The sequence below is a fragment of the Chelon labrosus genome (assembly GCF_963514085.1).
Source record: "Chelon labrosus genome assembly, chromosome: 22".
Classification (NCBI taxonomy): Eukaryota; Metazoa; Chordata; class Actinopteri; order Mugiliformes; family Mugilidae; genus Chelon; species Chelon labrosus.
The window spans coordinates 23,449,588-23,472,748 of record NC_140355.1 but is presented as its reverse complement, the minus strand read 5'-3'; the positions used below and the strand labels follow the sequence as shown (position 1 = coordinate 23,472,748).

General features: G+C 45.1%; 1 protein-coding gene across 2 annotated transcripts; it reads right to left on the bottom strand.

The window, feature by feature from the left end:
* Positions 1–137: 137 nt before the first annotated feature.
* On the bottom strand, positions 138–22,175 carry xpo7 (exportin 7). Of its 2 annotated transcripts, none has more exons than XM_084571778.1 (28): positions 22,107–22,175; positions 14,946–15,092; positions 14,729–14,822; positions 14,019–14,185; positions 13,833–13,898; positions 13,328–13,432; positions 12,565–12,730; positions 12,413–12,486; positions 11,523–11,642; positions 11,288–11,434; positions 10,619–10,791; positions 9,501–9,694; positions 9,306–9,411; positions 8,890–9,025; positions 7,521–7,594; positions 6,705–6,785; positions 6,033–6,096; positions 5,585–5,693; positions 5,392–5,498; positions 4,347–4,435; positions 4,137–4,244; positions 3,968–4,050; positions 3,639–3,853; positions 3,249–3,387; positions 3,023–3,180; positions 2,844–2,942; positions 2,105–2,232; positions 138–2,010 (listed from the first exon to the last, which is right to left on the bottom strand). In XM_084571778.1, exons 1-28 carry the CDS (start codon positions 22,137–22,139, stop codon positions 1,917–1,919), a joined length of 3,276 nt encoding a protein of 1,091 aa, XP_084427904.1. In that variant the 5' UTR covers positions 22,140–22,175; the 3' UTR covers positions 138–1,916. The 2 variants fall into 2 exon arrangements, with proteins under 2 accessions (XP_084427904.1, XP_084427903.1); XM_084571777.1 differs by lacking the exon at positions 22,107–22,175 and adding an exon at positions 18,122–18,204.
* Between the last annotated feature and the right edge of the window lie 986 nt (positions 22,176–23,161).

The following is a 23,161-nucleotide window of genomic DNA, read 5'->3' as shown; positions in this document are numbered from 1 at the left end:
AGAGCTGAACACGTGGAGGAAACGTCTTCTCGTCCACGCAGCGATCAGGACGTCCCAATAAACAGGACGTCCCTGTGAGGAACAAACATCTATTAAACGTGACCAGAGGAGGAAGAAGGGGTCGTGAGGCGGGGGGGTTAAAAATCAATGAGGTTTATTTGCAGTCACAATGCTGACACTATATGTAGCAGACATCCAAACAACTCAAACAGCTATTCACTCTATGGACCCAACACATTCACATCAGGGACACAAACCAAAGATTAGGAACTCAGTACACATCCGTGAGCGCTGACATGGTTAGAGATGAGCTAGTTGTCACAAACAGTTAGCAGCAACATCGTAGAGAGGAACACAAGTTGCTAATAGACTCCGCCCTCTTTCTCTTTACACCGTCCCACCGACACTCGTCACTCCTTCAGACTAGACTGGATTCCTTCAGGGAGCGCCGCCGGCCGGTCGCTAGCTTCCATCGCTTCACACCTCGGCTGTCTGAGAGACGCCACACGCACACAAACACACAACGCACACAAACACACAACGCACACACACACGCACACACGCACACCCCAACACACACACACACCCCAACACACACACACACACACGGACTCCGCTGCAGGAATCCAGAGTGTAAACAAGATGGTGGAAACTGCACCCGGCCTACCAGAGGGGAAGATGGAGCCGTGACCACGTCGTTTACACGCCACGCCACGTCCAGGAGGAAGGAGGCGGGACGGCCCGAGGGGAGCGGGACGGCCCGAGAGGAGTGGCGCTCTGCTGGGGGGCTCGGCCTCGTCCACGGGTCTGTTCGAACCAACCTGATCCAGATCTGATCGTTTTTATCTGCGTCTCTAAAAGTCAAACCAGAGTCACATCTGATACCGGAGCGTCCACACCGCTTTACTTCTGTTCTCAGTCCAGATCCGTTCACACTGAGCCTGATGAACCGGTTTCTACAGCTGGTCGTTTCTAGTGTCGGCTTCATTCATCTCAGTTAAATCATTAAACGTTTCCTGGTCTTTAATAAACTTAGAGTAAAAAAACAAGAGTCCAGACTTTGACCTTCAGACGTTTCACTCTTCCTGAACAGACCCCCCCCCACCCCCCTGGATAAGAACGAGTTGAATCCTAGGAGCAGCAGCAGCAGCGTCCCCCCCTCCCTCTGGGCCGTCCCGCCTGCAGCCGTGGGACTATTTACATCACTTCAAGCAGAGACTGAGTAAAAATGTACAACATGGATGCTCTGACTCTCCCTTCCTGTTAGTGTGAGTACCTCTGCTTCCTGTTCGGCCGGAGCGCTCACTCGCCCCCTCCCCCGTCCCGTCCCGTCCCGTCCTCCCTCCCTCCCACATCCCCCCTCCCGTGGAAAGCTCGCTCCCCACGCAGACAGACAGTTGCACTAACTCACTACACTGTAAAAAGCTCAATCACACTGTTTTTGTGTTTTTTTTCTGTGTTTTTTTTCCTCAACTCATCTTTGTGTTTTAAAGTCGATCATTATAAACATTGTTCAAAATGTTACCAAAAGAAATGTACACTTGGTTTTTTCTTGTGTGTGTGTTTCTCTATACAAGGCAGGCAGAAGAAGCAGATTACTACGATTTACTCCCTCGTCTCCTCACCCGCCCCCCTCCCCCCCCTCCCCCGGGTCAGAGTGCTTGGACATGCTCCCTCCCTCCTCTGTTAGAGCAGACTGGCTTTAAAATAGATCTGTATATATTTATATATGCTTATATCAAAAGGGACCAATCGGCTTCGTGTCGGGGGCGAGGAGGTGATCCCTAGGCATCCGGGCCAGGGAGGGGGGCGGGAGGAGGGAGGCGGGAGGCGGGGAGGGGGTTGTTGGATGCAGAGAGGGGTGAGGGAGGGGTGAGCTCTGTCTGCAGGCGGGTGAGGCTGGGCCGTGTAGACTGTCAGCTCATCATGTCGTTGCTGTTGACGCCGTACGTTGAGTTCTTCATGCTGTCGTTGACTTCCCTCCTGAACACCGACAGGTTCTGAGTGAACCTGCACACACACAGTACACACATTATATACACACACATCAACACACATCCACCATCTTCTTCTTCTACTGATTAATTAAACACAGCTGACTGACCTGTCCCGGTTCTTGGTGAGCAGGTTCCTCTCTATTCCCTCCATCAGGTTCTCAAAACATAAGTGCATGGCTTGCTGCTTCTCTGGAGGCTGACTGTTGACGATGCTGTTCCTCAGGTCAGCGAAATACTGCACATGAACACGTATGTTAATATCTACACGGAGGTACGGGGATCTACTGGGATCTACTGAGATCTACAGAAATCTACATGGATCTACATGGATCGACATGGATCTACATGGATCGACAGAGCTCTACATGTATCTACAAAGATCTACATGGATCTACAAAGATCTACTGGTATCTACAGAGATCTACAGAGCTCTACATGGATCTACAAAGATCTACATGGATCTACAAAGATCTACATGGATCTACATGGATCGACAGAGCTCTACATGGATTTACAAAGATCTACTGGGATCTACAAAGATCTACTGGTATCTACAGAGATCTACAGAGCTCTACATGGATCTACTGGGATCTACAAAGATCTACATGGATCTACAGAGCTCTACTGGGATCAACATGGATCTACATGGATCTACTGGGATCTACTGGGATCTACAAAGATCTACATGGATCTACAGAGCTCTACTGGGATCTACAAAGATCTACATGGATGTACAGAGATCTACATGGATCTAGAGAGATCTACTGGGATCTTCATGGATCTACTGGGATCTACTGGGATCTACAGGGACCAGCTGAGCCTGACAGGGTCTGACTGGAGCTCTACCTTCTCGTTGAGCAGGATGAGGCCGAGCAGAGGCCGGGACATGGACCACTGGTTCCGACAGTCCTCAAAGATGATGATGTTCAGGACGGTGGACAGCATCTGCAGAGAGACCCCCCCCAGCGTTAAGCTCCATGTGTCGGGTCAAATGTGACTAACCGAGAGGATCCGAGTCGTCTCACCTGCTGGATCATCTCCGGGTGCTGCTGCATGATGTGCAGGAATCGGTCGTCCGTGGCCATCGGCGTCGGGCGCTTCTTGGTGGAGCGGGACAGCTGCTTGAACAGGTAGGTGACGATGTGGTCCAGACTGGAGCAGCAGCCGGTGCACACCATGGTATCTGAAACACACGGTCAACGTTAGTGGCCAGCAGGACGACTTCAAACCGAACCACGGGGCGTTTCTTACCGAGCGCCGTCAGCCCTTCTGATATCGACGACAGGATGTACATGACGACGTGAGGCTCCAGGCTGGCGATGAAGTTCATGTGGTCCTGAGTCAGCACCTCCAGCAGAGAGTAGAAGGACTGGCTGAGCTTAGGGTAGTCCTGCAGGGACGGGACGGGACAAAGACTCGTCTTATTCACACGCTCAAAATACACAGAAACTAAACTATTATTGTGATTATTGTTCTGTTTACTGCCTCCCTGCAGCGCCCCCTGCTGGGTGAGGAGGAGGCAGTTACAGTTTGAAAAGATTAAAGTAGCTCCTGCTCTAAATCAAAGATAAATAAATAAAATCTTAAGTGTTTGTTCTTTCTCAGGTTTTTAACGTTCTCCTCTCCTGACTGCAGACGTACTAGTAAGTCACTGTGAGGGATGGACAGCAGTAGTTTGATGAAGGTCTGTAAGGCGTTGTCCAGCGCGTCGTCGCCGTACAGACGGAAGACCCCGAAGTTGACGTAGTTCCCGCTGAGCACCGCCTTCAGCATGGCGAAGCAAACGCTGACGCCCTTCAGCTTCACGCCGTACACCTGGTCCTTCGGGACCTCCCCCAGCGTCAGGATACGGTTCCCTGAAAGAACAGAAGAGGACCATGAGGACCCACTGACTCCACTTTCATCTGTATAGGATTTAAGGAGGTCCAAGGATGTGGGGGGGTCGGGGGGTCAGGGGGGTCAGGATTTACCGTAGGTTGTGATCATCTTGCTGGTTTCTCTGAACAGCAGGATGCCGTTGGGTGACGACACGTCAAACTGAAGCCTCTGGGATCTGATGAAAATATGGATCAAGTCTCCAAGTCAACAGCTGTTCATGGTTCTGATCCAGATGTGAATAAACAGCTGGGGCATGTTTACCTGTTGTGAACCAGCTCTGCCATGAGTTTGAGGACGGGCGTGGTGCATGCTGGGTCGTGGTACCACAGCTCGATGGCCCGCTGCAGGATGGGCATGTAGGCTGGATATCTGCAGAGCTGGTGAAGGACAGTTCTTAAATAGAAACGTGTTTCAGTTCAGTTATAATGAGATCGATGTGAGCACAGATCTGAGATCAGCTGAGAAGGATACATCCAGTCAAACAGCATCATGAAGCTCGTCTTAGCGTTGAAGGCGAACGCGATGCCTCGAAGGTCTCGCACCAAACCCACCAAGGTCCTCTGAGGGAACAGAAGGAGGTTATTACAGGGCTCCTCAAAACCAAGGAGCTAGGAGGAGCTAATGGTAGCTGGGAGGCTAGGACGCTAGGAGGAGCTACTGTTAGCTGGGAGGCTAGGACGCTAGGAGGAGCTACTGTTAGCTGGGAGGCTAGGACGCTAGGAGGAGTTAGCTGGGAGGCTAGGAGGAGCTACTGTTAGCTGGGAGGCTAGGACGCTAGGAGGAGCTACTGTTAGCTGGGAGGCTAGGACGCTAGGAGGAGCTACTGTTAGCTGGGAGGCTAGGACGCTAGGAGGAGCTACTGTTAGCTGGGAGGCTAGGACGCTAGGAGGAGCTACTGTTAGCTTGGAGGCTAGGACGCTAGGAGGAGCTACTGTTAGCTGGGAGGCTAGGACGCTAGGAGGAGCTACTGTTAGCTTGGAGGCTAGGACGCTAGGAGGAGCTACTGTTAGCTGGGAGGCTAGGACGCTAGGAGGAGCTACTGTTAGCTGGGAGGCTAGGATGCTAGGAGGAGCTACTGTTAGCTGGGAGGCTAGGACGCTAGGAGGAGCTACTGTTAGCTGGGAGGCTAGGATGCAAGGAGGAGATACTGTTAGCTGGGAGGCTAGGACGCTAGGAGGAGCTACTGTTAGCTGGGAGGCTAGGACGCTAGGAGGAGCTACTGTTAGCTGGGAGGCTAGGACGCTAGGAGGAGCTACTGTTAGCTGGGAGGCTAGGACGCTAGGAGGAGCTACTGTTAGCTGGGAGGCTAGGATGCAAGGAGGAGATACTGTTAGCTGGGAGGCTAGGACGCTAGGAGGAGCTACTGTTAGCTGGGAGGCTAGGAAGCTAAGAGGAGCTACTGTTAGCTGGGAGGCTAGGACGCTAGGAGGAGCTACTGTTAGCTGGGAGGCTAGTAATAATAGCATTGCTGGTGCACAGGAAGCTAAAGCTACTGAACTCCAGAGTGACTGGTCACCTTCGCTTCCTGCTCGTTGAAGGTGTTTGTGCTGAGCATCTGAGCCACGGTTTCAAACGCCGCCGTCAAAGGCAACATGAACTGTTCAAACTGGTCCTCGTCCTCTCCTGCACAGAGACACGTTCATTTACCACCACAGCAGTAATATTTATTTATACGTACGCAGCCTCTCAGTCATAAGAGGTCGTCTCACCTAAATCCACCATCAGCAGGCGACCCAGAGCCGTGTAGAAGGTGGTCCGACACCTCATGTCGCTCAGGTTGGACTGGTTGTTCACTCCCAGGAAGGAGAAATGCTCGCTCTGCAACCAGACATCAAGACGGATACGACATTAACACAACACGACATCATCCATCATCATTAACACCTCAGTGAACTCTATCATCAGAACAGTTCATCAAGAACATGAGCTGAACTGTTAAACTAAACTAGATCCCAACCCTAGAGCTGTAATATTGGCTCATTTTATGAAGAACTGTAGAAGAACACTGAAGGAAGCTGAAACGTTAGAGCAGCTCTGATGTTCATGATGTCTCCAACTCCTCAGATTGATTTGATTTTCCATAAACGATAAACTGAGTGTCAGACAACATGAAACTAAATTAACATATATCTCAGACTCTTTAATGAACATACTCACCGTGTGGTTATTCAACATGAACTGGACAGCGCTGAGCTTCACCAGTTTCCTGACGCTGCTGTACGTGAACAAGCGTGAAGTCAAGGAGGAAACGCTGATGTTCTCTGATTACGACCACCGTTTACCAGTCAGCTCAGCTAAACAACGACGTCGCCATGACAACTTCAACCCATTAACTCTGGTCTGGATTTCAGTAGCTAAAGGTTTGTCCACACAGGAAGAGACCAGACTTTGGAGACGTTAAGTGGACCAGTGGGAGCCACTGATCCAGTTGTGGAAACGCCATCCGCCATTTTGGTTCCTACGTTAACGCTGCTCTCTGATCTGCTGAACTTATTATTTAGTTGGTTTCTCCTTATTCTCACATTCTTACAGGACTGCTTCACAGAGCGGTCGTCGTGGCAACTGTCAATCATCAGTGTTATATTAACTACCTAAGACTCATGGAGGGGGGCGGGGCTTATACGACTTATACTGCAGCCAGACACCAGGGGGAGCTCCACATGCTTTCTACAAGGACTATGATGGGAACCAGAGTCTGGGACGTCCAGTACAGGTGGACGACGGACGGGACTTTGCATGTGTACAGTTACCATGGTTACAGTTTTATGGTCTGTAGGTCATGGGGTAAAACAACAGCAACAACAAACACAAACTGCAGGTGAAGGATATCCTAAGGAGAGGTCGTTGAGGAGCTGGAGTGTCTTGGAGGTGATTGGTTCACACTGGCCCCAGTACTTCAAGTTTGTGATGCTGGAAGACAGAAAACATTTATTTACTTATCTATTTATCTATTTATTTATTTATTTATTCATTCATTCGGTGACGACACTCTAGAGATCTGAAATCATTCCTTAACTCCAGGTGAGTTTACTCCGTTCCCATGGAGACGAGGACTTTTACTAAACACGGTCACTTGCTATCACATGACCCAGGGTCCATACTGAGCCGTCTCCATGACAACCGCATCCACCCACGATGGCTCAGAGATTAAAGGCTAAATCAGACGTTTTGTTTATTGATGAATCAAAATATAAAAGAGAAAAATGTTAAATGATGCTTTTCATCCGTATGATTTCACCTCTTCAGTTATCCTTCATACGTATATAGTTTATATTTATGTATCTTATAGATTTGTACAACTGCATTTTTTTTTTGCATTTAATTTAATTAATTTCATGTATTTTACAAATTTTTATTTTATACATTATTTCATTTTATACATTTTTATGTTATATATTTTATTTGATTCATTTCTATTTTACATATTTATATATTTTTTAACTGTCTTCTACCTATTTTTCTTGTTACGAGCCGTTTTCCAGAGTGTTTTTTTTTCTACTGTGACTGAGCCATTTCCTTTGTGGATGTTAATAAAGTCTAAGTTGACTCAGACTTCTCTAACTTTAACGTTGGTTTATTTTTCTCTTTAACAGATAAACGTCTCCAGACGTCACATTCAGGATCTTAAAGTTCCTGTTTACTCACATTTTCCCTATAAAGACGCTGAGTACCATCGTCTCGTCGTTCAACCCCAGAACTTCTGATAGTCGTCGATAAAGCTGAAACAAACACAGACATGATGTTCAAAAAAACACACACACAGCTTCAGGGTTAGGACGTCCCGTCTCTGCTAGCATCACAACACCTGTCCATCTGTTCTTCAAGTATCACACTCAACCAGTCACTGGTTACTCTAAAGATTAAAACTAAAACATTTTGGTTCAGCTGAAGATTCGTTTGTTCATGAAGAACTGATGGACAGGAAGCAGAAGAGAAGAGTCCTACAGGGAGACACAGCTACCAGCGTCCTCAGCAGAGAGGAGACGATGTGAGGATGAAGAACCAGGAGTTAAGATGACATCAAACTAGGGACGTCCCTCTCTGACCCTAAATGTCCTAGAGTTGGTCTCCTGTAGCTTCCTAAAGTCTGTCCTTGTCTTCCTTGTCTTCTCCTAGAGTTGGTCTCCTGTGTCTTCCTAAAGTCTGTCCTTGTCTTCCTTGTCTTCTCCTAGAGTTGGTCTCCTGTAGCGTCCTAAAGTCTGTCCTTGTCTTCCTTGTCTTCTTCTAGAGTTGGTCTCCTGTGTCTTCCTAAAGTCTGTCCTTGTCTTCCTTGTCTTCTCCTAGAGTTGGTCTCCTGTAGCATCCTAAAGTCTGTCCTTGTCTTCCTTGTCTTCTCCTAGAGTTGGTCTCCTGTAGCTTCCTAAAGTCTGTCCTTGTCTTCCTTGTCTTCTCCTAGAGTTGGTCTCCTGTAGCGTCCTAAAGTCTGTCCTTGTCTTCCTTGTCTTCTCCTAGAGTCGACTGGATTCAGTCCAATAAATCGTGGTTTTAGTTTAAACCAGACCTAATAACTAGAATAGTTAGGACTAGTTGGGACTGTCCTGACAGTGAAGGGGACATGTCCCTACATTAAACTAACCTCACGCTGCTCCACTAACGTTTCCCAGAACCTGAGAATCTTTTAACATTTAGTTATTTCATCTTGTGAGTCCTGCTTCAGGTTCCTGGGACGTTTTCTACTTCTACCAACACATCCTGGATTAAAACACCATGGTGATGCTGCAGGATGGGGGGGGGGGGGCTAACACCAACACCACCGTTTACTTTCCAACACTTATCTGGGACGTTCACATTTTGCAGTTTCTGTCCCGAACAGAGAGAACACACGTCAGTCAGCATAAAGGCAGCGAGCGCTAAAACCACTGGCTCTGTACAAAGAGCAGCAGTCAGCTGATTCCTATCAACCGACCCCCCCCACCCACCAACCCTCCACCCGTTAGCACCAGGCAGTGAGGGGTTACTGAGGGAGGGTGAAGCTGGGCCGGGGTTAATGTGAGCCGCTGCAGGACGTCCGTACCTTTGATGATTTCTGCACCTGGTCACCGATGTAGATCTTTCTGAACTGTTCAAAGAAGCTGAGCATGGCCAGCTCCAGACGCTCGTTACCGGCCTGGGCCAGTCGAGAGTCCGTCAGATTCATCAGCTGGAGCACCCTGAATACAACAAAACGTTAATTAAACAAAACGTTAATAAAACTAAAGATTAATAAGAGACGTTTTAATTGATGACAGCTGGAGCTCCAGAACCATCCAGAGATAAAAACACTCTTCTTGGGATAACATTATGACTTTAGAAAGTTAGACTTTAGTTCTGAGCTCCTGCAGAGGAAACAAGAGGAAACCTCTGCAGCAGCACATGTGGTAAATGCACTGAAGAGCCAAAACATTACGACCTAATGCTCCAGCGCCTGACGGAGCTGCTTCCTGTTCTTACCGACAGACTAACTCTCCGTCCATGGCGTCCTGCTCGTCCGTGCTGGCGAACGACACCCGTCCACCGATCACAGCCCCGATGATATAAACCAACCATGTCAGCCGACCTGAAGGCAGAGGAGCGGTTATTTACTGGTTGTAGTCTGATTATAATCTGATTATAATCTGATTCTAATCTCTCAGGATCCTTCAGTACCTTCTTGCACCGTGATGTCGGCGGCGCTGGAGTTGGTGGACTGCAGCAGCTCCTGGTACGTCTGAGCCGCCTGGTCGAACAGCTGCACCAGCAGAGCACACGTCTTCTCATACTCACACCTACCGATGGTGGACAGCTGGTCCAACTGCTGCTGGACCAGACCCGCGTCGTCCAAAGGGTCCTCCAACCCGTCTCTGTGGAGACAACGTCACATCCATGACTGACTCAGAATATTTACTACGAGATCACACAGAACATCTGGAACCAGGGCCGAGGAACATCTGAATCTGTTCAACGTTATAGGACTAAATAAATAAAACGGTTTATTTTCCTAAAAGAAGTTCGTTTCTGCAAAACTTTAAATCTGAACCACATCAGAATCAGATCAGCTGACTGTAAACTCCTTTAAATCTTATTTTAAAACATATCGTAACCTATACTGGTTTTATTTAAGATCTAAATTAATTTTTAATTATTTAATTATATTTTGTTTATTTCTATTCAATTAGTTTGCCATTTGAGAGTTTTTAATTTTTTTTATTTTATTAATTATTTGATATCCAATTTTATTAATTTATTTACTGCTGTTTGATTTTATTTTATTTATTGTTATTTGAGATTTTATTTTATTTTATTTATTTTTATTTGAGATTTTATTTTATTTTATTTATTTATTTTTATTTGAGATTTTATTTTATTTATTTATTTATTTTTATTTGAGATTTTATTTTATTTATTTATTGTTATTTGAGATTTTATTTTATTTATTGTTATTTGAGATTTTATTTAATTTATTTATTTATTGTTATTTGAGATTTTATTTTATTTTATTTATTTATTGTTATTTGAGATTTTATTTTATTTTATTTATTTATTGTTATTTGAGATTTTATTTTATTTATTTATTTATTGTTATTTGAGATTTTATTTTATTTATTTATTGTTATTTGAGATTTTATTTTATTTATTTATTTAGTATTTGAGATTTTATTTATTTATTTATTTATTGCTATGTGAGATTTTATTTTATTTTATTTATTTTAATTTATTATTATTTGATATTTTATTTTATTTCTTGTCAGACTGGTCCCGTGGCGTGGGGCTCCGGCGGGTCTCACCTGAGGATGACGTGGACCGACTCGAGCCGTGACGTGATGTAGGCCTTGGTGACCTCGGGGGTGTAGGTCTCCAGCAGATGAGGCTCGGTGGCTTTGACGTACGGGACGGACGCCGCCAGACGCTGCCACAGACTCAGAAGGTAGTGGACGCTGTTGGGGGCGAACTCCCAGTGCTGAAAGACAGAGGACACGGGACAGAGAGACGGGGACACAGGATGAATCCTTCCTCAGGCTCCAGAGACAAAGACTCAGAAAGACTCAGAGCACACGGTGATGATGGACGGACACAATAATTAATGTACAGTTAAAAGACTCATCATCGTCTCAGCTTCATACGTTTCCACCTTCATATGATTCTGTTGGTGGAAGAAACGGTTCTTCGTCCTCAGGTTAAAGACTTAGAGACACACCTGACCACTAGTAACCACTAGTAACCACTAGTAACCACTAGTAACCACTCATCAAAGACAGAGGAGGAGGAGGAGGAAGAGAACAAGAACGAGAAGGAGGAGAAGAAGAAATTAATGTATATTTATTTTCTTTTCCTTTTCCTCTGACTAGAAATCTTCGATATGAATTAATTTAGAGACTTCAGTTTGTAAACAGTTTGTTTGTCTAAAGATCCAGATCCTCATCAACCAATCACAGCCTCGGTTCAGAGTGACTCACCTGCAGACTGGTGACGGTGAAGTTGGCTATGAGTCTGATGACCTCGGGGTAGTTCTCCACTTTGACCAGCTCCCCCAGCTGGTAGTTGCTCTTCAGCCTCGCCAGCAGACGGCAGAACTCGTGGTAGTTGTTGGGATCAGGCAAACACTGAGACACAGAGACACAGAGACACGTCTCAAACAACAACCACGGCAGCAGACGAGTCCAGGGCGTGAGGGTCAGGTGAGTCCGGTACCTGAGGGTTCGCTAGTATCCTCTTCACGCCGTCCACCAGGTGCGAGAGGAACTTAGCTCGCTCTGCGTTGTTGAAGAGAGACCGACGTACGGAGGCTATCTGAACTAGACACGACAACACCTGCACGCACACACACGCACACGCACACGCACACGCACACGCACACGCACACGCACACGCACACGCACACGCACACGCACACGCACACGCACACGCACACGCACACGCACACGCACACACACACACACACACACACACACACACACACACACACACACACACACACACACACACACACACACACACACACACACACACACACACACACACACACACACACACACACACACACACAGGAAGTGAGTCACGACACGAGTAAGGAAGTACCAAAGGTCCTTTCAAAATAAAACTCATCTTATCAAAACAGGAAGTCAGATATAAATCAGGAAATCTACACAAGATGACTATTAACCTCCTGAGACCTGAGCTTTAAAAACTTGATCTTGGAACGTCCTCATATGTGGACATGGGGATTATTTCACTGTATTTATTAAAAATAGTTTAATAAACATAAATACACGAGTTTCAACCGTAGAATCTGATGAGGTTTTACACTTTGTCCACTTTTGTCCCGTGATCGGCTCCAGAATGAATCTGCTGAAATAACTGCCATCATGTTCTAACACCGACTAGTGTCTTGACCCTTTGCAGCCACTAGATGGCAGACAAACGCGTCTACTTATGAGGACAACAGGTTTAAACGAAGCAGAATAAGTCGCCACAGACCTAAAACTTAATGTCCCCATATGTGGACGCTGGGTCTCAGGAGGTTAAATGACGTCTAGGACTGAACATTAATGTTTGTTTATCACATGATCGCTGTCACTTACCAACGGGGAAAGGGACGGAGGGATGGAATGATATAAATTGAAAAACAGCTGCAGGGTGGAGGAATCAAGAAACGCTGCAGGACAGAAGAGAGACAGTTAGAGACAGGTCCCTCAGGGAGACCGGCTGACACAGCTGATGTCTGATCCGCTACCTGATCTCCATGACGTGGGGATCTGTACGGTGCAGAGGTCGTCCGACGACTCGTCTGTGGAAGTTCCTATAAAGTCGTAGTTGAGGCAATTGTAACTGAGTTTGAGGAGCTGCATGAGGAGGCCGTGCTGGGATTCATCGTTCAAGTTCAGGTTCTTCCCCGAAGCCTGAAAACAAAAATAAATGTCACAGAGTTTATTCTTCTTCTAACAGTGAACGTTGGGGCAGAGAGTAAAGATCTGATTCATAAAATCATCACATCAATCTATTTAAATCTCCTCTGGTTAGAAATCTGAGTCCAACTCCAAAAGAAAACGTCTGAGGACAGAGAAGAGGTGGACTAAGACACATGAAAGATGAGACACCACAGATCCTCCATCTTCTCATCTTCCATGTGTCTCTACTTTAGTCCAGCTCTTCTCTGTCCTCAGACGTTTTAAATCCTGACTCTGCTCTCAGAGCTGGAGCTACGATGAAAACGAAAGGATGCAGGAGAAGACGGATACTTTAAATTATTTTACAAACTCTTTTAAATCAAGATAAGTTAGTCTGATATAAAGTGGGAAGCGATCCCTGACCGTACATATAAATACAGATATTATCTGGTTTCTAGCTGCAGCAGGTCTCAGTTAAAGCCTTGATTTAAAAAAGTGAAAGCAGCTCAGAGTGATGATGATGATGATGATGATGATGATGATGATGATGGCCCTGGTCCAGTCCTTCTTCATCGTGTTATTATTACGTACAGATGAGATGAAACTCACCTGTTTGAGGAGGTTGCAGGAAAGAGTGAAAATGTCGAAGAGGGAGGAATCTCTGAATGATGAGGCGATCTTCCTATGTTTGGTCAGCGGGTGCGTCGTGTCGGCCTGACGACGGAGAGAGACAAAAGATGATGAAGATGATGTTAAAACCTGACGACGAAGATTTAGTCACAACCAGATTAAAAAATAATAATAATAATAATGAAGGAGGAGTCAACAGAGAGAAGAAGAAGGAAGAGGAGGAGAGGAAGAGAAACAAGAAGAAGAAAGAGAAGAAGACGACAGAGATGAGGAGCAGGAGAAGAAGGAGAAGGAGGAGGAGGAGGAGGAGAAAGAAGAAGGAGAAGAAAGAGAAGAAGAAGCAGCTGTTGACAGAAGAGGAAGAAGAAGAGGAAGTTGTATCACTGCAGGACAAACAGCAAACCTCAGTCTTTTCAGGACCTACAGCTTCACACTCGTTGAATTTGATCAAATGAAGATGAGGAGGAGGAGGAGGAAGACGTACCTGGTTGATCTCATTGGTCAGCTGGGACAGGATGGTGACCCCTATGATGCAGTGTTCAACGCTGTCCTGTAAAGAGGATTAAACCGTCCCGTTAGTTCTGCTCCAGCAGCAGCAGCTCTGTTAACAGGCTGATGGTGGGAGGAGTCAACAGGTTGATGGTGGGAGGAGTCAACAGGTGTTTCTCACCTGTAGAAAACGAGTCACATCAGCGATGACGTTCCTGAAGACGTAGTCGTCTTTCTGACAGTCGAACCAGCCCAGCTTGGTGATCCTGGCGTAGAGCTGGATCAGAGCCTGGGTCACAAACGCCGCCAGCTTCGGCCGCGTCGCCAGATAATTCAGAACATAGTTCCCTGAAACACAAACACAACGTCAACACAACGTCATCACAAACACAAACACATGTTTAATATGAGCTGAAGACAAACTGAAGACAGTTCATGATCAGGATGAAAAGCTGATTTTAATTCAGTTTCTAGTTTTTTAAGTTTCCTTTTAGAACCAGAAACAAAAACTGCTGTTGTTTGATTTTGATTTTTAAATCCAAAAAAAGATAAAATAAGAAACTTTTCTTTTATTCTGTGGTCTGAAAGGAAAAGCAGAAAGTTAATATTACAATTAATTTCCTTTTACTAACATGATTTAAAAATCAATCATCATCTTCTTCTTCTTTTCTATGAATCTAATAACGTCTGGTTTCTCCTTTACTTCTCCTTCTGGTTTCAGAGATTAAAGAATAAAAAGGTAATTTTCTTAGTTTCTGCTTTATAAACTCTTACTTTTTTATTATTATTATTATTTTTTTGTCTAAAACCAAACTTGAATCAGCAGACAGTCCTCAGACTCTGTAGTTTAAACGTTAATTAAAGTAAATGTTCTCGAGGACAGATACTCACGGATGTCGATGCGCTGCTCTAGGGGCAGAGGGTTGCTGGTCCGGGACACCAGTTTAGATAAACATGTGGCTGCAAGCAGCTGGGAATATGAAGACTGAGGCAAAAGGAACAAATAATACGTTAGAGCAAATAGTATCTCTGGTGTTTATTCACATATTATCTCCTGTCATCAGACAAAGCTTCAGTGTTTCTCTGATTATTAACTCTATAAACTCACACTGCCTCTCTCCAGCAGCAGCTGACATTTACTGAGACAGTCGGGGCTGTTGGTGAACTCCACCAGAGCTTTCTCTGCCTGGTGTCGGACGGTGGTGTCGGTCGTCTCATACAGCTGCTTACACAGGATCTCCAGCTGGGCAAGGCCCTGGACGGAGACGGGGACAGAGACAGAGACGGAGACATATTAGTCACAGAGCAGGGAGGTCTGACCCACTAGTATTATTATTATTATTATTATTATTATTATCTTACAACCAGAGGAACAGTCAGAGGATGATGTTCTTATATTAATGAGTTTATAGTGACGTCCTGATCTGATCATATATCTGTGTATATTTGTTTTACAGCTCTAAACCACAGACTGTAGTGAAGCCAGAGCAGGTAGAGCGCCCCCTGGTGGTGAGCTGCAGCATAGGTCACATAAGCTCCGCCCCCTCAGTGTTAGTGGATGGGACTCAAACTAAAACACTAAAGAACACGTCACATACATTTATCTAGTTAATAAAACACTGACGTCCATATTTATAAGAAGTTTAGTTTTAGTTGTTTGATGTTATAAAAACAGGAAGTGACATCATGATGATGTTAAAACTACGGTGGCCTGTCAGGGTCTAATCTACTCCACCATGGTGTCATAACGAACTTTAAATACTTTAGTACGTCTCAACTACGTCGTGTTGTGTTTTTCCTACTGCTCCTGAACACATCTCAACCACAGACTCAATATTAGATGTCCCCTCCCGTTATTAGTTCTTGGCTGACACTTAGAAAATCAGATAATAATTAATATCTGTTACTGACATGTGATCGGATCAGGACTCAAGTATATAATGATCACATCTGGGGCAGAAACTCTTGGTCGGGACGTCCCAGGCAGCTTCATATCACTAAGTAAGCTGACAGACTGTACAGCAGACCTCTGGACTCCAAACTAAAAGCTGACATCACTGCTTCTAATCCATAGATATGAACGTCTGGTGCAGATGAGTCGACAGTTTTGAGTTCTGAGTGAAGGACAGACTCCTTCTGTCGGTCTGAGGGATCAGGTTCCCTTCACGCTGCCGACAGGAAAGCTGCTGAGTCATGCACAGTCACACAGAGATGCCGGTCACTGATAGATCCAACATGGTGGAGGTCTCTGATCACGCTCGCCTCGGCGGCGGCGGCGGCGCGTTCGCTGCCTCCACCTGCGTGAAGTGAAGTTTGGGGTGCGTGCAGGACGGCGGCGTGTTGCATCATGTGTCTGCAGGACTCAGATAAGAGCTCAGCCCCGGACCCAGCCTGAACACGAAGCATCTGCTGCACCAGATCAGCACCAACTACACCTTTAATTAACACTGACACAGACCAAAGCGTCTACACACAACGTACGAGCCAACAGGAGGCGGCTTCTCTGAACAAAGATGGAAACGGCTTCTATTTTATATCTCACTGGCTTTCTAAAAAAAACTGAAGATAAAACTGAGTCTGTGTGACGTGCTGTCAGATAACGTTTCCAGAAATGGGATGTTTTTCATTTTATAACATGCACATGTTTATATTCTCGTTAGCCTGCTAGCTGTTAGCCTGCTAGCCGTTAGCCTGCTAGCTGTTAGCCTCGGTTTGTTCTTCCAGACTCTTGAGTTCAGTCTAAAGGCAGCATGAGTTTATCTGTTCACTGAGGCGCGGGACGCATCTTAAAAATGAATTAAACTGTAAACCGTCACATTTAGTTAATAAACCAACAGTGAGGCAGCAGTCGCCACGGTAACACTGTTTAAAAAGCCTCTGTGCTACACCTTTATATGTGTAATACTCCACATATACTACATACCTCTATGTTTATACCGTATTTGGTCTTTTTATACTGTTATTGGTGACGTCTTTAATCTGACTGTACGTGTGTATAGTGATATTAAAGACGTTCTACTCTATTATTTATTCAGCTGGGGTCAGATTAATCACTAACACTCTGATAACGACGATCATTTTACTGCTTCAGAGGTTTGACATCAACGTGCAGTCACGACACCTGAACAGGAAACTAGTTTAGCTTTTATTTCACACTATTTGAACAGACGCAGAGTGTCCAGATCATTAGGTACACCAGTGAAGGTACTCTACTCTAAATAAAGATGAGTCAGAAAGGTGGAGATTCACCTGGAGGATGATTGAGTTAACTGGACTCATCTGCACCAGACGTTCCTGTGGTTTATATGTAAATATATATAAATGCCTAAATAACAAATTTAACATGTTTAAAATCTAACATTAACTTTCATAAACTCAAAGGCAGGAGTCAGTAGGAGGAGCCAGTTAAACCACCACCGAAGAAGACGCAACACTAAACATCTCTTCTGAATAGAAACTTATATTCTGTTAAACGACTGTTACTAAAACACCAGACATGATTATAACCTGAGCATCTGAACATAAAGTAAATCTGTCCTCCGTCTCCTCAGACAGATGATTAATGAACTGATCAGCAGAATGACGTCGACATGAAGCCGAGTCCAGACGAGTCCGGACTCCGGGTTACGTTCCCGCGTCCTGAACCGACTCCAGGCCGCGCCGACGCTCCGAGGCTCCGGAGCAGACGCTCACATCCAGCTCTGATTTTGGAATTTGTTTACGGGCCGACGTCGTGCTCTTGGGACGGCGCCGACACGTGGCTCCGGGTTTCTAATTTTAAATCAAACCACGACTGTTTTTATTTAGAGTTCTTGCAGGGCGGCAGCAGACAGATGTTCTCTGGGCTTCTACTTTTTTTAATTCTGACTTTTATTTCATGGATAATTTGAGTCATCACTGATTCTCACTGGAGATCATGACTTATCAAGGACTAATATTATTACTGGCTGTTAAATAAGGACATAGTTATGATTCACATCGATTATAAATCTATTTAAGGAAAACTACGATGGATGTGTGTTTGTTAAATGTCTCATGGACTTAATTTATTATCTTTTTAAGGTTGTTCAGGTGGAATAAAGATCAGACGTCCTGTAAAGAGGAGGTCTCAGTTCTGTTCAGTCTTTCTAAACTTTCCTGTAAAGATTATTAAAAAGGACCTCCTAACTTCTTAAATAACTGAAGCCGTCTGAGAGTTTAGTCAATAAATATAAAACACTTCATCAGTAAATACAGAGAGTGAATTATTAAGAATTCAAGCTGTGTGAAAAGATTTCCGTGAACCTGTTTCACAGGAGCTGGTTTTTCTGCTTCCAGTCTTCCCGTCATTAGCGGCGTTACATCCTGCTTTACGAGCTCTCAGCATCGAGATAACCGGAGACTTTAAACTTCCAGAAACATGACGTGGCTTCATCCAGCCGGAGATTATCGGCACCGAGTCAAAGGGAGCAGGAGAAACACTACCGGAGCTCAGCGACAGTCGGTCGATTAGTCCGATCAAACGTTTAGTCTGAGGAGACGACGGTAAATGATTCGTCTGGAAAAACCAAAGAGCTGAGAAATAACTTAACTTACAGGAAGTAGGACGTCAGGTTTGATTTAGACATAAACTGATTTAACTGAGTTTAAATAGTAAAGTCATGCATCATCATCACCATCATCATCCTCACATGAACCCAACAGTCACGTCCATGTGACACAGAGAACATGGATAGACCCCAGACAGACAGACAGCGGCTTAGAACCAACAACCTTCATCTGAGAAGCTAACCAATGCTAAAGGATGCTAACAACCACTTAGAGCAGAATGTTACCACCATTAGCATCACCACTAGCATCACCACTAGCATCACCACTAGCATCACCACTAGCATCACCACTAGCATCACCACTAGCATCAACACTAGCATCAACACTAGCATCAACACTAGCATCAACACTAGCATCACCTTTAGCATCGCCACTAGCATAGCCACTAGCATCACCACTAGCATCAACACTAGCATCACCACTAGCATCACCACTAGCATCACCACTAGCATCACCACTAGCATCACCACTAGCATCACCATTAGCACCTGCTCTTGAGTCTCTTATGTTCTCTTCTCTGAATCATCTGATGGACACAACGTTAGCTTCCATTAGCTTCCAGCCTCTGACCATCAACCAACCATCAGACTAAACTCTGAACAGTTCAGATTCTCAGACACAGATGAGAGAGCTTCTTCTTCTTCTTCTTCTTCTGGTGTTTTCCTCTGCAGGATATAATTATTCACAACGTCAGACTCTGATGAATGAATGACTGCATTTCCGTTCTTCAGACGTTCGGGTTGAGGCTTTTTTAGTTGCTAACTATATATAGGTAACTGACACCTACTAATCTGAGGCTTTATGACGTGTTAGCTGCGGCTCCATCTGATAAGACGATGGATTCATTCATGGCAGCGGTGCAGCACAGACAGCCTCCTTTCTCTGGCTGGACGCTGTGAGTTTAGGCTGCAGGACTGTGGATTGATGACGGGCTGCAGAGAACGCAACAACGCAGCAACGTTGCAGCGAGAAGACAAACCAGAAACAACTCTGAGCTGAAAGCCCTGAAAGCCCTGAAAGCCCTGAAAGCCCTGAAAGCCCTCAGAGGAGGAGAACAAAGAGGTTGTTGGGACGAGGTAACGTTATACACCCAGCAGGACGCCACACGGTCCCATCCATGTGTGATGAAAATATGATTTAACATCTCTAGATGTGATGAAGAAGAGTTACGCTGTTACTAGTCCCTGCAGACAGAATACAATATTCTGAGGTAATAAATAACTGAAACTCTTCATCAAACAGCTTTTAAAGGAAACTAGTAACTGATCCATGTGTTAATCTGCAAAAACTACAGACAGTCAACGGCTGAGAGCCTGAATACGACAGATACTGTTTTTACTTTTATAAATAAACGGCTACGTCACAGTCTAAAAGATGACGACAGATATAAACGGTGTTCAGTCAAACACATCAGACGCTGCAGCTACAACTGAAAGACTGAAAACATCTACGACAACAGACTCCAGCATCAACCGTCCGTCGCTATGTGATGACAGAGTTCACTGAAATAAAACCTGCCAAGAGGAAACGGGACGGTGGACACAGTCTCCAACTAGAACCTGACAGGAAACTCTGGATAAATGGAGGGAAACATATATTAATTAAAATATAAAGCCAGAGTCCCGGAGAGAAGTATTTAAATATGTTTTGCATTTAGTCGCAGGGTAAACGTTGCTGCGTGGATAAAAACCAGACGGAGACAGAGCCGTGAATAAATGATTAACGTGTGGTAAATACTTTCTACCGTCACGTGACCGTTAATAGACGAAACAACAGAGGATAAAATAATTACTGTGATCATCAATGATGAACATGATCAGGAAGTACGATGCTCTGATGTTACCTCAGTCCTTAAAACACTAAAAACACCTGGAGGCTGGAGCTGAATCATTTCTAACACGTTATTTTAATTAATATGTGCAATAATAATGTTTTACCACATATTTTGATAACGTTGTTGATTGTATTATATATTCTAGTATATATAGTGTTTATACATTCTATATCCCTACATTTTTTATTTTTACCCTTTTACTGACTGATTCATCGTCTCTGTGTAACGATGCTGAACTTATCACAGGATAAATAAAACATCCATCCAGACTGTTTAAGGACAAACAGAAAGTGATTTAATACTGGTCTAACCAAATACACTGAAGTACGATGCAAAACTAAACTTATTTATCTTTAGAATAAAGTTATTGTTCAGGGAAATGTGATTATTTACGTTTTTCATCTCTGAGCTTCAGAACTAAAGACATTTTCTAGAGCAACCCATCAGCTGGTAGAGGATCATTTGTGTTCATCCATTATCTGAATTATCTCAATGCGACAAAACTGAAAATAAGCTGTAAACGTAGAAAAGGCAGATAAATAAAGAACGACCTTAGAGCAGAAGGTGTTCTCTGGAGGAACTGATATGATGGAGCTGGTCTGGATGAGTCCCAGAGAAAGTCAATGTCAGGATGCTGCACATCCTCCAGCATGGAGCTAAAGCTGCTCACTGTCAGCTAATGACTGCTGGCAGGTGTTTACATCCTCAACCAGCAGCCACACCGCTGCCTTCACAACAATGTGCCGTTTAAATTAAAACTAAACGTCTAAATGTTTCCTCGGCTGCTGCTTTTAAAAGCTACAAAAACAACCCGAGCTAACAGAGCAACAACAGCCTGGCTCTAAAACACGAGAGGTCTGTATCAGGGTGGTATAAAGGAGCAACGGGACAAAGAGAGAAGTTAATGTAGAAGTTAAAGTCCATTCATGTCCTCTCTGTGAGGCAGCGAGTCCCCAACATGTGTCCACACCGGACCACGGAGCGGCTAAGCTAGCTGCGGACAAGCTAGCTACCAGCTAGCTAGCTGGCTAAACAAAAACAGCACCGCTTCGGATGCGCACATCAACACCACGGGTGTAAAATCCCCGGACCCCCCAGTCCCGGTGCTCCCCGCGTCCAGGGTGCTGCCAGCAGCCGCGGGCACGGAGCCAGTTTCACCCGACAAACGGTTAAACAGACCCGGTCATGTTTTCAAACAGGCTCGGGCGGGAGAACCTGACGTCTGGGCTGAGGCTAGCGTTAGCCTAGCGTGCTAAGAGGCTAAGGGGTGAGCTAGCTCCAGGATGTAAAGGATGCTAAGAAATGTTTTTAACATTTAAGCATGAAACCCATCAGAGACAGAGTCCGGCTCTCTGTTCAGACCAGATAAATGCTCTGGAGCTGATGGACACTGGCGCCAACTGACAGCTAACCAGCCCGTGTTAGCCTGACAGCTATCCGTCCGCGCACAGCCGCTGCTGTTTTATTGTTTACTTCACTAAAATACACCGAGAAACGCGCCGTTATCCCGGTGGAGGAACCGACACGGGCTCCGGGGCTCCCACGGGCTGTAACACCGGGACACACCGGCTTCTGATTCCGCCTGGGAGCCTTCAGTCCCCCCCTGGCAGCTAACAGAAGCTAACCCTGCAGCGAGCCAGCCCGAGCAATGACAGCAGGCCACAAGTCAACACAGGCAGCCTCGTCCTTTCTTTAACGGCCGACAGCCCCGACACGGCCGCCTCCGGCCCCCACAGCCCGCACACCGGCTCCGTGCCCGGAACAGCGCACCCGAATCCGCCTTCAGCCTCACCTACGCGCCCGTGGGGGAATTATCGGTCACAAAAACATGAAACCTCTGCTTACCTGCACATGATCCGCCATTTTTCTCCATTTCATGCACCTCTCACTCCCCCGCTTATGGGTATGGGGGGGAGACAACAGCGCCCCTAGCGGCGGACCGTCCCCGCGGGGAAGACTGCTCCATGTCCACAGAGAGAGAGAGACACAAAGACAGAGACAGAGACACAGAGAGACAGAGACACAAAGACAGAGACAGACAGAGACAGAGACAGAGACACAGAGAGACAGAGACAGAGACAGAGACACAAAGACAGAGACACAGAGAGACAGAGAGACAGAGAGACATCAGTCTGACTGTCAACACAATAATACAACACAAGACTTAAAATACAACACATCAACACACCATAATACACACAAATACAACACAGTAATACATGCAAATACATTCAAAACTGAACACAACACAACATTCACAAAAAATAAAATACAACACTGTACACACATATGTATAATAGTACAACACAACATCCACACATACATATAAATCCACTAAAATAAACACAACACACACAGAATAATAATAAAACAAGACACAACAACATAACACAACACACACACACACAAAATACAAATAATATACAACACACAAGAACACAAAATACACAATGCAACTCCAAAAACTAAACTAAGCAAAACACGTAAAAAATACAAACAAAACACAAAAATAAATCACACAGGAAACAGAACAAATATTGTTAAGTAGTTTTTTCTCCATCAGCTGATCTGTCGCTGTTTTGTTCCAGTTCATATAAATATTCTCTTTAATCACCTGAAGGAGACTAAACCTTTATTTACTACACCAGAGTCCATTCATTAATCCGTCCATTCCTCCAGTCACATTTATCTCGGTGTCGCCCTCTAGATGACCACTAGGGGGCGACAGCGGCGGCATCACCTCGGTCCCCGTTAACGAACAAGAGGAAAAGAAGGAAACCAGGAAACTCTCATTCAAACAAAACGTCTTCAAACGGAAACTCAACACAGACCGAGTTTGTCTCTTCAGTCTTTAATTCTGATGACAAACGGTAAAATAAATTATTTTAAAATAAAGGAAT